This window comes from Aulonocara stuartgranti, assembly GCF_965226115.1.
Source record: "Aulonocara stuartgranti genome assembly, chromosome: 20".
In the NCBI taxonomy this organism is placed as follows: Eukaryota; Metazoa; Chordata; class Actinopteri; order Cichliformes; family Cichlidae; genus Aulonocara; species Aulonocara stuartgranti.
Genome location: NC_138956.1, coordinates 7,788,576 through 7,805,191, shown reverse-complemented (window position 1 = coordinate 7,805,191; position 16,616 = coordinate 7,788,576). Strand labels below are relative to the sequence as shown.

The 16,616-nt window shown below is 39.2% G+C and overlaps 1 protein-coding gene across 2 annotated transcripts; it reads right to left on the bottom strand.

Moving 5' to 3' along the window:
* sgk2a (serum/glucocorticoid regulated kinase 2a) lies at positions 1-13,287 on the bottom strand. Of its 2 annotated transcripts, none has more exons than XM_082519623.1 (14): positions 13,122-13,287; positions 11,422-11,485; positions 11,210-11,261; positions 8,535-8,596; positions 8,244-8,301; positions 7,478-7,561; positions 6,382-6,513; positions 5,266-5,378; positions 5,117-5,153; positions 4,942-5,028; positions 3,416-3,511; positions 2,824-2,979; positions 2,430-2,519; positions 1-1,780 (listed from the first exon to the last, which is right to left on the bottom strand). In XM_082519623.1, the coding sequence occupies exons 3-14, from the start codon at positions 11,222-11,224 to the stop codon at positions 1,625-1,627; spliced, it is 1,086 nt and encodes a 361-aa protein (XP_082375749.1). In that variant the 5' UTR covers positions 11,225-11,261; positions 11,422-11,485; positions 13,122-13,287; the 3' UTR covers positions 1-1,624. The 2 variants fall into 2 exon arrangements, with proteins under 2 accessions (XP_082375749.1, XP_082375748.1); XM_082519622.1 differs by having other exon boundaries at positions 11,210-11,264; positions 13,122-13,285.
* Positions 13,288-16,616: the final 3,329 nt, after the last annotated feature.

The following is a 16,616-nucleotide window of genomic DNA, read 5'->3' as shown; positions in this document are numbered from 1 at the left end:
TCATGCGGGTACATGAGTGTATTTGGTTTCACAGTAAAGCATGTGATACACCATTTGTTAAGATGAAATATTGAACAAGATTAACAAGTTTTTAAGGAGGTAAATATCAGCGTGCTATGTTCAGAAACCAGAATACATACACAAACAAGACTTCAGGCGTATATGAATAGAATTATAAAAACAGAATGCAAGGACATGTTATTGACTGTACATTTTTAACTGTATCACCTACAACTGCCATCACCAACTTCACAGCCAAGTCAGAGAGGCACTTCACAGTTTACACTGATATAATCACAGTAGTACTGTAATAATCCTGCTGCAAAGCTGCTGCTGTATATTTACAGTACTCGACACCGTATTTCCACAAAGACATGGCAACTTTTTTAACCTGTTATATAAACCAGTGAAGCTAAACTTATATCTACAGACAAAAGAACAAATGAATACTTTGATCATGACTACTGTATAATCCTCATAATAAACGACTATATCGTGCACACAGAGCCATAGCTGACTGACTGACTGAAGTTAGTCAAAGGTACTGCATCAGTGCATCATTAGCAAATCAGTGTGGACATTTAGTACATTTGCAGCTATGATCACCGCTGCAATAACTAGTAGCCAGTGTTTCGCACCCAGCTATGCCACCTTCACTGTTTTATCACTGCGAATAGCATGGCTCGTATTACTTTTCAACATTTTTTTCTCCTTCTTTGGTCAAAGATTTTTTTTAATCCTTTTTTTGGTCTTTAAGGAGAAACATGCTGCATAGAATCATCAGTAGCACCGTGTGACAAAAAGATAAAAACAAATGAAGAAAACATGCCTTTGCTTAGGCTGCTGCCCCCGCGACCCGACCCCGGACAAAGCGGATGACGATGGATGGATGGATGGAAAACATGCCAAGTGTGCACTGATAACTGATGTTAAAAAGCAAAACACTGCACTAGAATTGTTACTATCTAACCTGTTAAGAGTAAGAAAGTTTTTTTTTAAAAATATATGAATTTCTTCTTGTAGTATTTTTTCTTTCTTTTTTTTATTATTCCCTGTTTTAACTCAGTGCTGGACTCCATGATTATTATCCGTTGCTAAATTTAAAAAAACATGTTCATCAGGATCTACTTTCTATAAAAACAGGATCAGTGAGCAACAATGCTAAGTCTTGATATAGACACACAAAGATGGTGTTTTGTGCAGGTACAATATGCTAAAGCCTTTAAAAAAATACAAAGAAAAAGAAGTTTTGTCTTTATCCGGACTCATGTGTTCTTCATTTCTCTACAAATAACTGAAATAAAGGCACTTCTTGTTACATTTTAAGGACACTCCAACTGCATAACTTGTTTGTGTATATCCTAAACACGGGACCCCCCCAAACAAGACGTTTTACATATTTCGAACTTGAACTTATTTCGAACAGTGTCTGCATTGCAGACTTGCCCTTTCTGCTACATACTCGCTTCACTGCAGCGGTCAAACATGACCGATGTCATGTGGGATTCCTGCTGTGTTACATGAGGAACACTTATCTTTGTGAGAAAACTTTTAATAATAATGAACAAGATTTCTGCGCTAAAAAATCATTTAAACAGTTAGCTGCGATTCATCTGTCCGGATGTCACAGAAAGCTGTCCTCGGTGCCGACAAAGGAGAACCCATTAAAGGCGTTGCTGGAGCTGGTGCTGGGATTGAACTCTGGGGTCTGACTCACTGAGTTAGGAACCATTTCTCTGGTGAACTCAGGATCAATATGTTGAGTGTCAGCTGGGCCCCTCTGAAAGATGAAACAATTTTAAGCGTAAATAAGGATGACTGCTATTATATGCATTATATACAATGCATGACAAGGTGTCCTAAATGTAAAACTAATATACAGCGATGCACAGGCCCATTTGTCTAACTTAAGTCTAACTAGTGAACACTGATCTAGAGAAACTTCTGAAAGCTGGTGTTAAAACCAAGTTTAAATAGTAATCGATTAAATGATGCATGTGAGTAAATTCAGATCAGCTTACTCGTTGACATCAATATACTGAAAAAGCCTAGAAGCACAATAAATGATCCTTATTTTCATTAAAGATATAAAGTATAATATATTTCTATTTCATATGTAGAGTGATTGAGAAGCAAAGCCACACCAGTCTTTGCAACAAGTAAAAGAGTTTCAACTACATAATGACTAAGAGTGCAAAAGGTCAGAGGGATTTCCTTGCATTAATCTTTAGCTAGATAATAACATAAGATGGGATAAAGAGATTCAGGGACAGATCTGAGAGGGTTTTACTGGCTGATCGCTCTGAAACATTTGTGGTGAGTGGAAAGAAAACAGAACACCAGCTAAGGTGGAGATAAGTGGTTAATAAAGTCACATATGACGAGGCAGGCACACAGAAAAGACACGAGCAGGCGGAGCAGCAACTCACCACATTAGGGTTGTAAGGAGGGGTGATTCTCTTGTGGTAAAGGTCGTCCCAGTTGATCGGAGTGAAAAAAGTGTGGTTCTTTATTTCTAACTATAAATAAAAGAAAGAAAAAACTTCACATGCTTAACTTTTTCATGCCTTTCATAAAAACAAAATCACACATATAGTGAATCATGTAGAACAAAGCCAATAGCTGCTACATGCAAGGTAAATGTTATCAGAGGGCTTGGGTGTGGAGCTCTCTTTAAAAGAAATCCAAAACTCTTAAATAAAGACTACACCCAGCTTTTATTTGCGCCAACATTTATTGCAGTTATCCCTATTCTAAGACTAGGCTTATATCCTGTCTGGGAAAGCATCTGTTTTAATATGGAGCAAAGACCGAAAGACTTACAAAGTCTGCGATGGCTCCCAGGCGTCTGTGCTGGTCTTTCTGGAGAAGACCCATCAGCAGAGAGCAGGCGGCCTCAGACTTTCCCGGAGGCAGCATCAGCGGTTTGTGAAGGATCCCATCGTACATTTCACCAATATCACGGCTGTAGAAAGGAGGCTGAAAAGAAGGGATGCAATAAATATCATTCATATGTAACATATCAAGTTTCTTTTTAAGGGAAACGAGAGAAAAAATGTTAGCAGTTTCTACCAGGAAGTCATCATGGCTGCGTGCCCAGTAAATGACAAAGGGAAAAGAATTCCTCATAAAATGTAACTCAAAATTCAATCAGTCTGTGTCTTTAAGATGTTTAACAAAACACACCTTGTCCAAAACCTTTCTTTGACCATTTACGACAAGGTCTACTAAAAACTGAGGTCAAATTTGGATCCACATATAGGAGGATGGTTTTAACCTTTAACTACTTTTTTCTGTGAGTACCACCAAAATAATGTGTCTTACTTTTGCGGAAGACTACTTCTTGGTAAAAAATTAACAACAGTACAGTACTGCCAAAACTCATAATCCATAAACCCTAAACAAATACGCATACCAGACTGAAGAGCATCTCATACAGCACGGCTCCCAGGCACCACCAGTCCACTGTCCTGTCATACGGTTCCTTACGAAGAATCTCTGGCGCCAAATACTTTAGACACATGATAGAGAAAAAAAAATGAAACGATCCAAACTTTGGGTTATCAGGGAACATTTGCTTCCTACAAACTATTGTTCACCCATAGTCTGCATGCTTGTGTTTATATAATGCAATCTTCTTTATCTGGTCCACCTGTTCAACTGTTTGCTAATGCAAAGATCTTATCAGCCCACCAGTAACTCTTTGCCTTTAGGCATGTAGATATGGTCCACATGATCTGCTCACATTCAAACAGAGCACCAGAATGGGGAAGAAAGGTGATTTAAATGGCTTGACATGGTTGTTGGTGCCAGACAGGCTGATCTTTCAGAAACTGCTGATCTGCTGGGATTTTCATGCAAAACATCCAATGAGCTGCAGCTCTCTGGGTGAAAATGCTGTGTTGATGCTGGAGGTCAGAGGAAGGCTACGGTGAGTCCAATAACCGCTTGTTACGAGCAAATTACGCAAAAGAGCATCTCTGAACACACAACACATTCAAGCTGATGGGTTACAGTAGCAGAAGACCACACCCACCAGGTCCTGCTCCTGTTAGTAAAACTGAGCCTACACAGAAAAACCTTTTTTTTTTTTGCGACAAATTGATTTGGATTGTAAACAACATGAAAACATGAATCCATCCTGCCTTGTATCAGTGGTTCAGGCTGTTGGTGGTATAATGGTGTGGGGGATATTTTACTGGCACACCTTGCACACCTTAGTAGCAACTGAGCATCGTTTAAATAGCACAGCCTGCCTGAGGATTGCTGCCCACCATGTCCATCCCTTTATGACCACGTGTGTAGTCATCTTCTGATGGCTGCTTCCAACAAAATAGTGAGGCATGTGTCAGAGTCCAAATAATCTCAAACTGGTTTCTTGAACATGACAATGAGTTCACTCTATTCAAATGGCCTCCACAGACACCAGATCTCAGACCAGTAGAGCGCTTTCGGGATGTGGTGGAACAAGAAGATTCATGGATCATGGATGTGCAGCCGACAGATCAGCAGCAGCTATGTGATCAAGTCATGTCAATAAAGACCAAAGTCAGGGTGCAGGTTTAGCTCAGTGTGTTGAGCAGGCGACCACATCACAGCCATGCGGCTGAGAGCGACTGGCCCTTGTCCGACCCGCGGCCCTTTGCCGCATGCCCCCCCCCCCCCCCCCTCTTTCTGTGCCTCTGCTTTCCTGTCTTTTCTTCACTGTGTCTATCAAATAAAGCTGAAAAAGGCCAAAAAATTAAATATACAAAAAGACCAAGCAATGTGAGTAATGTTTCCAGCACCATGTTGAATGCATGCCATGGAGATTTAAGCCAGTTCTGAGGGCAGAAAAAGGTGTCTAGCCCAACAATAGCAATGTGTAACTAATAAAGTGGACAGTGAATGTGAATTTAAAATATGCTTCGTAAACGTTTACTGAAAAAGTTTTTTACTCACTTCTGGAGTGCCACAGAAAGTCGAGGTGGTTGCCTCTGGCTCCACACCCTCCTTGCACAGCCCAAAATCTGTCAGCACCACATGGCCCTGCGCACACAAAACAGTGAGTGACAAACACAAATAAAGCCTTTTTCCCCTTTAAAGTGTTAAAGCAAATGGGCTGATCCTGACTCACCTGACAGTCTAAAAGTATATTTTCTGGCTTCAGATCTCTACAATGAACAAGAACAAATCAGACCGTCAGTGCAAAAACATATTATTACTTTGTATTTTCAATTTTTGATAAACGATAGGTTTCAATAAACGTTCGAGCGTCTCTTTAACCTGTAAACAATGTTGAGAGAGTGAAGGTAGCCGATGGCGCTTGCTACCTCAGCCGTGTAGAATCTCGCTCTGGGTTCTGAGAAACACCGCTCTCTCTGCAAGTGGAAGAACAACTACACAAAGAGAAAGACGGGCGGAAAGAAGAAAATAAAATTATATTGAAAATTTTCAATGCATTGAGAGATGAGACACTTCCAAAGTCTCAGGAAAAAGCTCGGTATAAAAAAGGTTTTGACTTGCTTTGCTTTTTGAGTGCTGCAACAGCAAACAAGAGGAAAACAACAACATGACATCAACTATGTCTCATACCAGTTTCAGTTTAGGCTTCATCATTACAAATGTGGACAAATTTGCACAATAGGTGAAATAAAAACCATCTGATCAGTAGACGGAAATATGTTAAGATTTTAGATAAGACATTTTCTAATCTGTGGGCTTTTGTTTCAGTGACGGGAAGGTTCACTCTTGTACCTGTAGGCTGACTATGATAACACTATAAAACTAGCAAGAATTGAAAGCTTGTGGAAATCATCTGTTGTACTGCACTTTGTCTAATCTTTACTGTTTTAGCAAGAAAAAAGCGAATTTGTAGCAGTTACACAAAAGAGAACAAAAATAAGCTAGAGGTAGATTGTTTGTGATGACAGCAGTACTTCGTACACTGATGATGCTTGTTACAGTAAACAAATAAATCTAATTGCTTCCTGTCACCCAGGAAATTACTAATATATCCTGTACAAGTGGAAACAGTTTGTGTCATAAGTGTACTGAACAGATTTTGGAATCCGACCGCTATACGGGCTGCAAGGCATCGGTCTTGTTGACAGTGACCTTATTTATTACAGAGAGCATCTAATGTCATTGCTTTTTAACTTAGCACCTTTAATTGAAACAGTCCAACAAACCATGAAGCTACAGTCTACAATCTTTAATGTTAAATTCAGCTCATTTAAGAGACAACTCAAAACATTTTTATTTAAAAAAAAGATCCAGGTACTTTTTTAAAAAGAAATCTCTGAAAACTCTGATATTCACCACGCTCCAAGCCACTTTCTGACAAAGTCTAATGAACTATGTAAGTGGAAACGATTTATTTATGTATGTTAGCGCATGTACCTCTCCGCCATTTACATAGTCCAGGACAAAGTAGAGCTTCTCTACAGTCTGAAACGAGTAGTGAAGCCGAACCAGAAACGGGTGTTTGAGGCTCTTCAGCAGCACGTTTCTCTCTGCCATGATGTTCTTTTGCTAAAGAGGGAAAAGGAGAAAAATAAGTTCTGGAGCTTTTCTGCTCCATGTTTTTTGACAAAAAGGCCTTAAATCATTTTATTTCACTATAAAATTTGAAATGCACGTACGAACATAAATAAATATTGTTTATAATTCACAGAATATATTTGCAGTGATGATGCATAAATAATACAAAGAAAAAGGAAAATAAAGGAAACATGTTTAACACACATCCTGTGTAATTTATTTAAAAAATGGCTGTAATTCATAAACAGTTAATGTAAAGGTTTTGAAAACCCGAGAGTTTGCACTTTAATCACATTTTGATAGTCCAAATTAAAATCCAATGTGATGATGTAGATACTAAAAAAAAGCATGAATAATGTGATTGTTTTTTGCCCTGGAGTTACTGCGCTCACATGCTTCTGGACCAAAAGAAGCACATCAATGACTTCTTTTCATGCTGCTAACTGAAATCAGTTGAAATATGTGTACTTTTTTTTTTAATTACTCATTAAACATTATTTGAGCCCCTTTTTAAAGTAATTAAATCAGTGATGTGCAAGTTATCTTTCACACTATGAAAAGTTTATTTCATTACATTATTTTATTTCATTTAATGTCACTTTATGACAAAAAGGGATGACTGAGGAAGAAGGTTGCCAGCGAGCATGGTCAGTAATAACAATCAGTTTGTCTAATCAGCAATTATGCTGTCTAACAAACACCTGGCCTGGCTTTTTTTTCTGGAGGCAATAAAATCTGTTCTTTGTACAGAGCTGTAGATTAGATAAGCCTGAGACCCTGTTGCTAGGTAAAAACTCTAACAACTATCAAAGATCCTCACTATCACAGAGGGAACCCTTGGACAGTTATTTTCCATCGTCACCACCTTATCCTGACACAATTCCAAAATGCATTTCAACTAAACGCGGATTACTGGACCTTTAAAACACATTAACACAGTGACAGCAGAGCCCACCTCTTTTTTCTTCAGGATGATTTTCTTCTGCAGGACTTTGACAGCGTAGAATTTGCTGTCGGCTTTATGCTTGGCAAGCAGGACCTGTATGGAGGTTCACTTGTTAGTGCCTTGTTTAGCAAACAGTCTGCACCACCATCTCAGCATTCTGCTTTCAGGATATTACATGAAAGTAGCGCACGCAGCACAGATATGTCGTCTGTGGAACCAGATAATACCGAGAAATATGATAAGTTTGTTGACACAAAGAGCAAAAAGGCCTGAGGTGGACATGAAGCCACAAAAACGCCTATTTTTTAAGATCTTTAGGAGTTGAATGTCCATATTTATTATGTTCCACTGGACGACGCTCAGGAGACCGAAAGAGGCCTCAGTGGATTGTACAGTTAATGATTCATGAAGAAAGGAGCACATTTCGATTAGACAGTAGTCAGCAGGTAGACTCTCACTGACCCCCGCTGCAATGTCAGCAACCGCACGCTATGTAGTCTCTCTCCTTCTTTCTAACGCCCTCTCACTTGTCTCACAAGGTCAGCACAGTAAAACCCTTATTCATTTGCATTAATACCATTAATACCTTCAACTGGATTTGTTATTTATTAATAAAAAAGGAAAAAATTTACTCGAGGAGCCGCTGCAGCCGCTGCACCTCCTTCAGTGAACTGAAGGAGGTAGAACAAGGAAATGACCGAGAGGAAAAAAAGCCAGGAGATGTATTAAACAGCAGAAAGATGGATCTATAAATAAGTAATTGTTTCAGTGTTACCTTTCCAAAGGTCCCTTTGCCAATGACAGCCAAGAAGTCAAAGTCAGTGGGCCTGGCACTGAAACAAGAAGGTAATGTATTAAAATTACATAATAACTTCTGAGATACTTTATTACTAACAGGATATAAATCGTGGATATAATGCTGGTAAGAGTTTCTCCTCATACAGCAACATCTCCTTAATAAAATACAGACTGTAGATAATTAAAGTTTCTGTTTGAGGTGCTTCGATCTGACATTAAGAAAGTTAATGGGGAGGTGGAGCTACATGCTGGTTAGTGAGTTACTGACTTTGGGTTTGCTGAAGGTCCCAGGTTAACATCATCTTGAGGAGAGGAAGGTGGTGTCCGCAGCTGGAAAAAAAAAAGATTGATTCAATTGATTTATAAATAGGCTTCAGCAGCAGGAAAAGGATACATGTCACGATGTATTCGATTATCGAATGAAAAATACAGAAACTAAGGAGTTCGCAGTAAAATCTCGACAAGGTAAGGTCATGTCTAGCACCTTTGAAACACCAGAGCCATTCAAAAAACTTTAGAAGATCAAATTAAAACCAAAAAGATGAAACGAAGAGAAGAAAAGGCAGAAATGATCCCAGTAGTAATATTAAAAATAAAAACAGCAAACACAATGTTGGCACAGCTACCTGCTGGTTAAAAGCAATCATGAATAAAGGGGCTAGCTGGTTGTGGCATTAAGCACCATAGCAGCTGTGCATTTAGCTGCTATGGTGCTTAATGCTCATCCTGCTTAGTTTAAGATCTGTGCAGTGCACTAGCTGACCGGATCTACTGGGTTTGTATCCATTAAACATCTCAGATATGTATTTAGGGCCCCAAGCCTTTTAATGATTTATTAACAACCAGTAATACTTGTAATTCAGTTCTATATGTTACTGGAAGCCAGTTCAGGGAGCCGAAAATAGGTGTGGGCAATTTACAATTTTCAGGAGCTCAGGAGCAAAGCTGCTCAAACGTATTTTAAGGAAACTTGTGGGATGTATCTAGAGAGCAGTTATTACAAAAAAAGTTTTGTAATCCATCCAAATTCTTCCGCTTATCCAACTCAGGTTGAGAGGCGGGGTACACCCTCGACAGGTTGCTAGTCTGTCGCAGGGCTAACACAGAGAGATAGACGACCGCTCACACTCATATTCACACCTACGGGTAGATTTTTTACCACTTAACCTAACCCCCACTCAAAGCATGTCTTTGGACTGTGGGAGGAAGCTGGAGTAATTGAAGAGAACCCACACAGACACAAGGAGAACGTGCAACACTCCACACAGAGATGCTGGATTCAAACCCATAGTCCTTCTTGCAGTGAGGCAACAGTGCTAACCACTGTGCTGCCAGACATCGTTAAATTACTGCTAATTATTGAGTATAATACATATTTTCTCTGGTATGAATTTTGTTCTTGAAAAAACTTATTGCACTTTTTGGTTGAGACAAACTCTTGAAGTGGCAGTGCTGGAGGGCTTGTTAGTTTGTCTACAGCAGCAAACAGAGTCTGAGTATTTCAGGTGTTTTCATTAATAATGTTAGTAAAGTAGGATTAACTCAAAGATGTAGATACAGACACTGATTAAAAATGTCATTGTCAGTCTGAAGACTGCTTCTGCTCAGTTTTCTTGTAGTTTCTCTTTTGATCTGCTACCATTATAACATTTTTCCACAGTGCTTTCTGTTTACCAGAAACAGTGTTAACCTTGACAGGTGCAATGTTGTCAAGAACCCTGAGAATGTTAGAGTTACTGCTTGAGCTGGTCATCCACAGACTCTGCTATTGCACTATTACATCATACCAATGGTTTGCATAAATAAAGTACTAGTGTTTTCATTGAAATTCCTCTTTCTAATAGTTTTGAATGTGGCTTGGTGGACTGGGGTGACCATCAAAGAAGACACAAAAATGGTCAGACAGAACTACATCCAAAGCATTAGGATCAGACTCGTAACGGAGCTGATCTTAAGCCCAGACACTACAATTTTCAGGTCTTTTTGATGATTTTGTATATGAACACTGAAATACCAGAAAAATGTAAAAGGATCAAGATATGTTCAACATTATGCACCACCATTTAGTAAAGAAGAGAAAATATAATTCTCTGTAAGCCGTATGTTTGATCTGGTCAAGATTTCATGCCCTTCCTGATGCAACACTCCCCAGTTACCCAGGCTTGGGACCAGCACTGGGAGTACTGTGGCTTGTGGACTCCTGGACAGAATTAACAATGAGTAGATCAGAAGGAAAGCTCAGGTTCAGTGGTGTGAAAACAAAGTTAGAGAGGCAAGGCTGACTCTGGACATGTGCATAGGAGGGATAGTGGGTATATCAGATTAAGGATTAAGTGGAGCTGATGAGCAGGAGGAAAAGAGGAAGACCACAGAGGAGGCTCATGCATGCATTGAGGAAGGATATGCAGAGGGTTGGTGAGACAGGGGAGAATGCTAGGGATGGGGTGAGACTGCGGTAAAGGGAGCAGCCGAAAGTTATAGTAAAGAGGAAGATTGACACTTGGGTCTTGCGCTCTTTTAAATAGCAGTCTATTCAAGTCTGATCTATTCAGGTTTAAATTATGTGGATTAGGATTTTGTGAAAATCTACTCTGGAAATTAAAAATCCAGAACCAGAGGAAAAGACATACGTGAGGTTTGCCTCATTTAAACAGGGAAACCCATCAAAGGTTAAGAGCAACACAACAAATGCATAGATTTGTCTCGTCCTAAGTGATCACATCAAACAAATGGCACTGCTAGAGATCATGTGCTGAATCTCTAAAATATTGATTCAGTGTGACCTGATCAAATACGACGCGACATGAAAGCCAAAGACACTCCAGATGTCGATATCAGTTCACTCATTAGACATCTGCTAAACAAAGCAGGACTGGACTGCAGGCGCGTTTCCCTTTCACCCAACAGAGTAAAATAAAAGCATCATGATAAAATTACACTCACATTACAGTGTGCCATGGTTACTATACTCCACTCCCATCAGTGTTTGACAGACCTGCTAGGAGAGGAGAAATATTCACATTCAGTGGGCTCAGCAGCTTTTGTAGGGGTAAAACATATTCAATATTTATAGGTAAAAAAAAATCTACTCATCTGCTCTGACTCAGAGGAACGTGGTCATCTAACCTCCGTAACCTGCGCAGGTGTTAACTCACCTCATGTGACAACAGCCTGAGGATCAAGAGGAGCTGGTAGTTCTGGTTTGTACTGAAGAGGATGCTGGAACAACAGAAAGACTGTGATGGGCCTCGTGTTTGTGTAGTGTGTGTCTGTGTGTGTGCTTGCATTACTAATGTTATGAAGGGAACACATTTTTACAGCGTTAGGAGACGCAAAAATAAAATCTGTAAATTTTACTCTTAACATTAGGGTGAGGGTTATGTTTCGTAAACTAGAGGTTATGGCAAGTTTTCAGAAAGTTATTGAAAGTCGGTGCGATGTCCTCTAAAGTGATGGAAACATGACCCTGTGTGTGTGTGTGTGTGTGTGTGTGTGTGTGTGTGTGTGTGTGTGTGTGTGTGTGCGTGTAGCGTGTCGGTGAACATGTTTATATGCTAAATATTGTTGTGTCTTTTTTCATATCTGTCAAAACATATGGGATGACCAAGATCTCTCTCACTCACACACACACACACACAAGCACATCCATCTAAACACACACACATAAAACAAAAGTCCCATTGATCTGAGGTCATGCTTTTCCTAGGAACCCTAGGCCTGTTTATCTATTTATAGGCAAATGAGGTGCTGAATGTCACATTACATTTGTGCAGATGCATTTATTGTAGTTTGTATATAATAATATTTTAAGGCCAGTTAGTAACCGAATCCGTGCAGTTTCACACCCCAAAAATAACGATTTTATGCTACATTAAATAATCTACAACTAATGAAGAACTCTCATAGACACAGACTGTCACTTACATAATGCCTTTCTAGTCAGTTTGAGCACTAAAAAAAGCTTCTTACCACAAGTCTTTAAACTTGATCACACACATTCACACGGTGCTTTTACTAACATTAACGCACTCGAACATTTCGACATGCAGAGTGGACGAGCCGGAGTTCGACCCAAAAGTTTTCCAATTGGCCTGATCCACATCCAGCTCAAAATTTTAGCTGTTAAAAAGTGTCCAGTTTGCCAAATTTTAACTTTAAGAGTGTGTTTCCACATTAAGATTGATATGAAGAAAGCACTCTATTGTTCATTTAAATGTAACCCAAAAAAAGTGAATAAATAGACTGCAGTTTGGCTATAACAGCGAACTTAATGCATTATTTAATAATGACACATTTGGTAAGGACGTGACAGGAGGTTAAAATGATGCACATTGACAGTTATGATAACCTCTTAATCTGCCACTAAAGCTACACTCAGCAAAACTACAACTCTGTTCAGAGATTAATCCTCAGAGCAAACCAGAAACTAACTCACAGAAAGACTCGTGTTCGCAAAACTAAAAGCTGGATAGAAAACTGAATCATACAAGAATAAAAACCTATTACAGAGCCTTCTTAGAAAACTGTGACTTTCCTTTAAAGAAGGGAAACGCTCAGCTACAAGTCAGTGATCTGAGTGAGAGTTGGGACTAAAGACAACATGTAGAGACTTCCTAACGGGGCTATCAGTACAGTATCATCAGTAACCCTGATCGATCACACAGATCACATATGGACGTGTCTAAATATCCAGCAGGCTGAGGTTGTTAGCAAGTTTTACAAGCAGACCTGTGCAATAATGATGAGCACCACAGTGACGCTCCACACTATCTGTGCACCTGTTATTATTACCCCGGATATAGAAAATGACCCGAGGAATAAATCACGCAGAATAGGTCAGAAATGATCAGCTCACCTGTGTGAAGGATGAGGTGATCCGTGCTCTGCGCGCTTCACACTGACAGGACTCCAAACAGAGCGCAGTCACAGTGGCAGCTTGAGGCTGATCTCAGGTCAGCGCATCTGCTTTTCACACGTCATGAGGGGACGTGGGCAGGACTCCACAGAGTGAATCATTGATGAAATGTTAGCGAGCTTAAAATAACAAGGCGGTGCAAGGGCGCAAACTTTCAGCGACCCTGCGTGCGTGTGCGTGTGCGCAAATAGCAAAATTTCCGGAAATTGCTGTGTGGTTTCAAAATAAGGTATGTAAGATATAAAATAATGTAAGACTGATATGTTTTTTAACCTTCCAAAGTTATTTGTCAAGAAAAAAGGTGAAACAGCGGTCACATTGTTATAGATACTTCACGTATGTGGTTACATGAGTACATGAACCCTAACTTTAGCGTCATGTAAAGCATGCGTACTAGGGGTGCCAAAAAGGGATTTCCGATTTTTCTGTGTGGGTTTTTGTTTGTTTGTTTTCTCATGTGTAATTTCTGCGCACGCACTGTTAAATAAACTGTGTTTTAAAACTCATTTGTTTTGTAAGCATCTATCACAGATTGTAGGCCAATAAAATCATTTCGTTTAATTAGGGGTAGATATTTTTAGCGCAACACAACTCTTGTACATGGCTTGCTGGGCTATAATCTGTCAAACATATCTCTCACGAATGATATCAAGTCATTTTGAGCCTGAAAGAACATCGATGTCACAAGGTACACGTTGCAATCCATTTTTGCTCAGGTGACTTTTATATATCCTTAGTGTATCAGCAGCATTAAAAAATGTATTTTTCAAGAGAGATGTGGCCAAGAGGGCAGCAGAAAGTGCAACAAATACAACATCACAGTTCCATAAAGATATCTTAAGTGGGCAAAAATTGCTGTAATGATTATTATGAAAGTGCCATGACGCAGAGTCATAAAGACACTTGCCAGATATGTCAGTTGTGTATTTTATAACACCTTCATAAATGCTGTTGACTACAGTCTGTTTACTGTATGAGTAAATATATTCCTTATTTAAAAAAAACCCACTTTGAAACATGAGGAATCGCTTCTTGTCAGTCAGCCGACAGAAGCTCAAATTCAGTCCATGGGAATCAGTTATAAAAACTCATCAGTTAACTGCAAATCCAAGTTAAATATATTAAAAAAGTTAAATATATAGACAGTCAAGTCTCTTGGTTTCTAACAATGAAAGTGCTATAGTTTTGTCCTTACAAGGACTTTTAAAGCTTTGCTATTAACTTTTTTATTTATATGTAGCCATAGTAAAGTCAGTGAATGTGGTCAAACTGACACATAATGTTAAAACTACACAGATTTTTCTTATGTTCATCATCTCTTTTGAACGTTTTGAAAATATACTAAAAAAAAATGCCAGTTCCAAACAGGTTGGGACAGGGCAGGGGTGACTCAATTTGAAATGGTGGAACAATTTCAGAATAATGGTCCTCAGCATAAAATTGCAAAGGCTTTGAATATCTCATCATCAACATCATCATCAAATATTGATTTTCTGGTTTGTCCCTTCCACACAGAGGTTTTTCCATGTTTTGATGTTATTATATACTGTAGATGATGAGAAAAGATCTTTGGTTCCTCAGACACCCACAAATGCAGGTAATAGCTCTGTGATGCAAAGAAGAAGGCATGGAAACACTGGGCCAAAGATCTGAGGCAAAGAGGAAAACTGTTGTTAAAAGAAGCGGGGATGCTGTACACTGATAATCATGGCCCCATTTAAATTTACTGCACTCATATGTGACCTGTGACCCATTAAGATAATCTAGCTTCTGAAACAGCCCCATATAGTTCATAGACTGGTAACACTTTGGCCGTTACCTCATTTTTTGAGGTTGTCGAGTGGCTCTATGCCCGGTTAGTGGGGCATAGTCACACAGTCCCACAGTTTGAGAACAACTAAAAACAATGAAACTTCGACAGACTGCAGAATAAGTCAGTAGACTCTACTCCCAGCAAGGTTTGTCAGTTTAGATGTGTTTTAACACACGTGAAAGAACATTTGAATAAAAGTGTGTCATCTTCCCCCCAAAACACTATGTTATATAAAGATGTTACATGACAAACTAAACTAAAAAAGTATTTATGAAGTATTCATTGAACTCCCCGGGCTTTATAAATATCCAAGTCATTTTCTTTTAAGGTTTTATGATAGTGGTTTCAAACTCATTCTACATTGTGGGCTGGGCCAGAGCGATTAAATGATACATGTGTAAAGTTCATCGCTCTGACTGCCCTGTAATTAAATATTTAGATTATAAAGTTTTCATTAATTACCAGAAAATGTACTTGTACTTTTGTGTGGTATGGATGGTGGGTGAAGTCTGTATTAATCAGAAAAGCTGACTTAAAATACAGTAAAAAGTTTGAAATATACTCAAAATATATCCTTCAAATTTTCTAAAGCTGTCCAGTGGGAGACATTGGAGTGTTTGCCAGGCTGATTTGAACACCCGGGCCTTATGTTTGACACTCCTGATTTATCATATCTTTTTTTTTTTTTTTTTACTGTACTGTGGGTTCAGGTTTCCATATCATGCTTCTGAATACTGAACTGCAACAAGCTTTCAATATTAAAATGCGCACAGAGCTGAACGTTTAACACAGCTCAACACTAGTTTCAGTGTAATGGGACTTTTCTTTTGTTTAACTCTGCTGCTCGTACAGAAAACATGGGTTAATGTTAAAACCAAAAGTCCTGACTTTGCTTAGCGCCATCTTCTGATATTATTAAGAAAAAAATAAGACCTGGTCAACTGCTGCTCCTTCCTGTATGAAACATTTGTTACCCAGCAGTCAACTGAGTGCTTTGTTTGTTGTCTTGCTGCTGCAGGTTATCAGCAGCGCCTGCTTTCTGGCCTCTGCAGTGGAACAAGAAGATAAGTAGTGAAAGCAGAAAGGGCGTGGAGGGAGTTATCGCCACCATGGCCAAGTGCTGACAACAATACGATCAACAGGGGGATGTGCCTGTAGGCATAGTCAGTTTATAGTCAGTACTGTGCACACAGAATACCTGCACACACACAGGAAATGCAGGATTTATCATCTGTAGCAGGAGGCAAGAGACAGAGACATTAATCAGACAAGACAGGTGTGGATGTTTATTAATTCATATGGTTTAAATGACATTTGTGACCCAAGATTATCTTGACACGCACACACACGCACACAAATCCCACCAGAGAGACATACAAAGAAGTGATATTTAAGATTCCAGGAGCCCTTAAAACATTCAGCTTTCGTCTCACAATATCAACTCCATACAGTGTTTTAAACAAACCCTGACATCAAATGTAAACATTTCTGAGAACACAGTTCGCCCGGCGCTTCCTTCACATGTAAACTGCAAGAGCGCTCCATTGGCTAGATACCAAATACGTGTTTATAGTGCAAAAGGTGGATTTTTTGCACTCTCTAGTGACCGAGTGTGGGAATAT

What these genes read in the sequence shown, in the direction of transcription:
- sgk2a (XM_082519623.1), bottom strand. An exon ending in GCAAAGGGACCTTTGGAAAG is followed by an intron (nt 7,562 to 8,243) that starts GTAACACTGAAA and finishes ACCTCCATACAG; the next exon opens with GTCCTGCTTGCCAAGCATAA. An exon ending in TCTCTCAACATTGTTTACAG is followed by an intron (nt 5,154 to 5,265) that starts GTTAAAGAGACG and finishes TGTTCATTGTAG; the next exon opens with AGATCTGAAGCCAGAAAATA.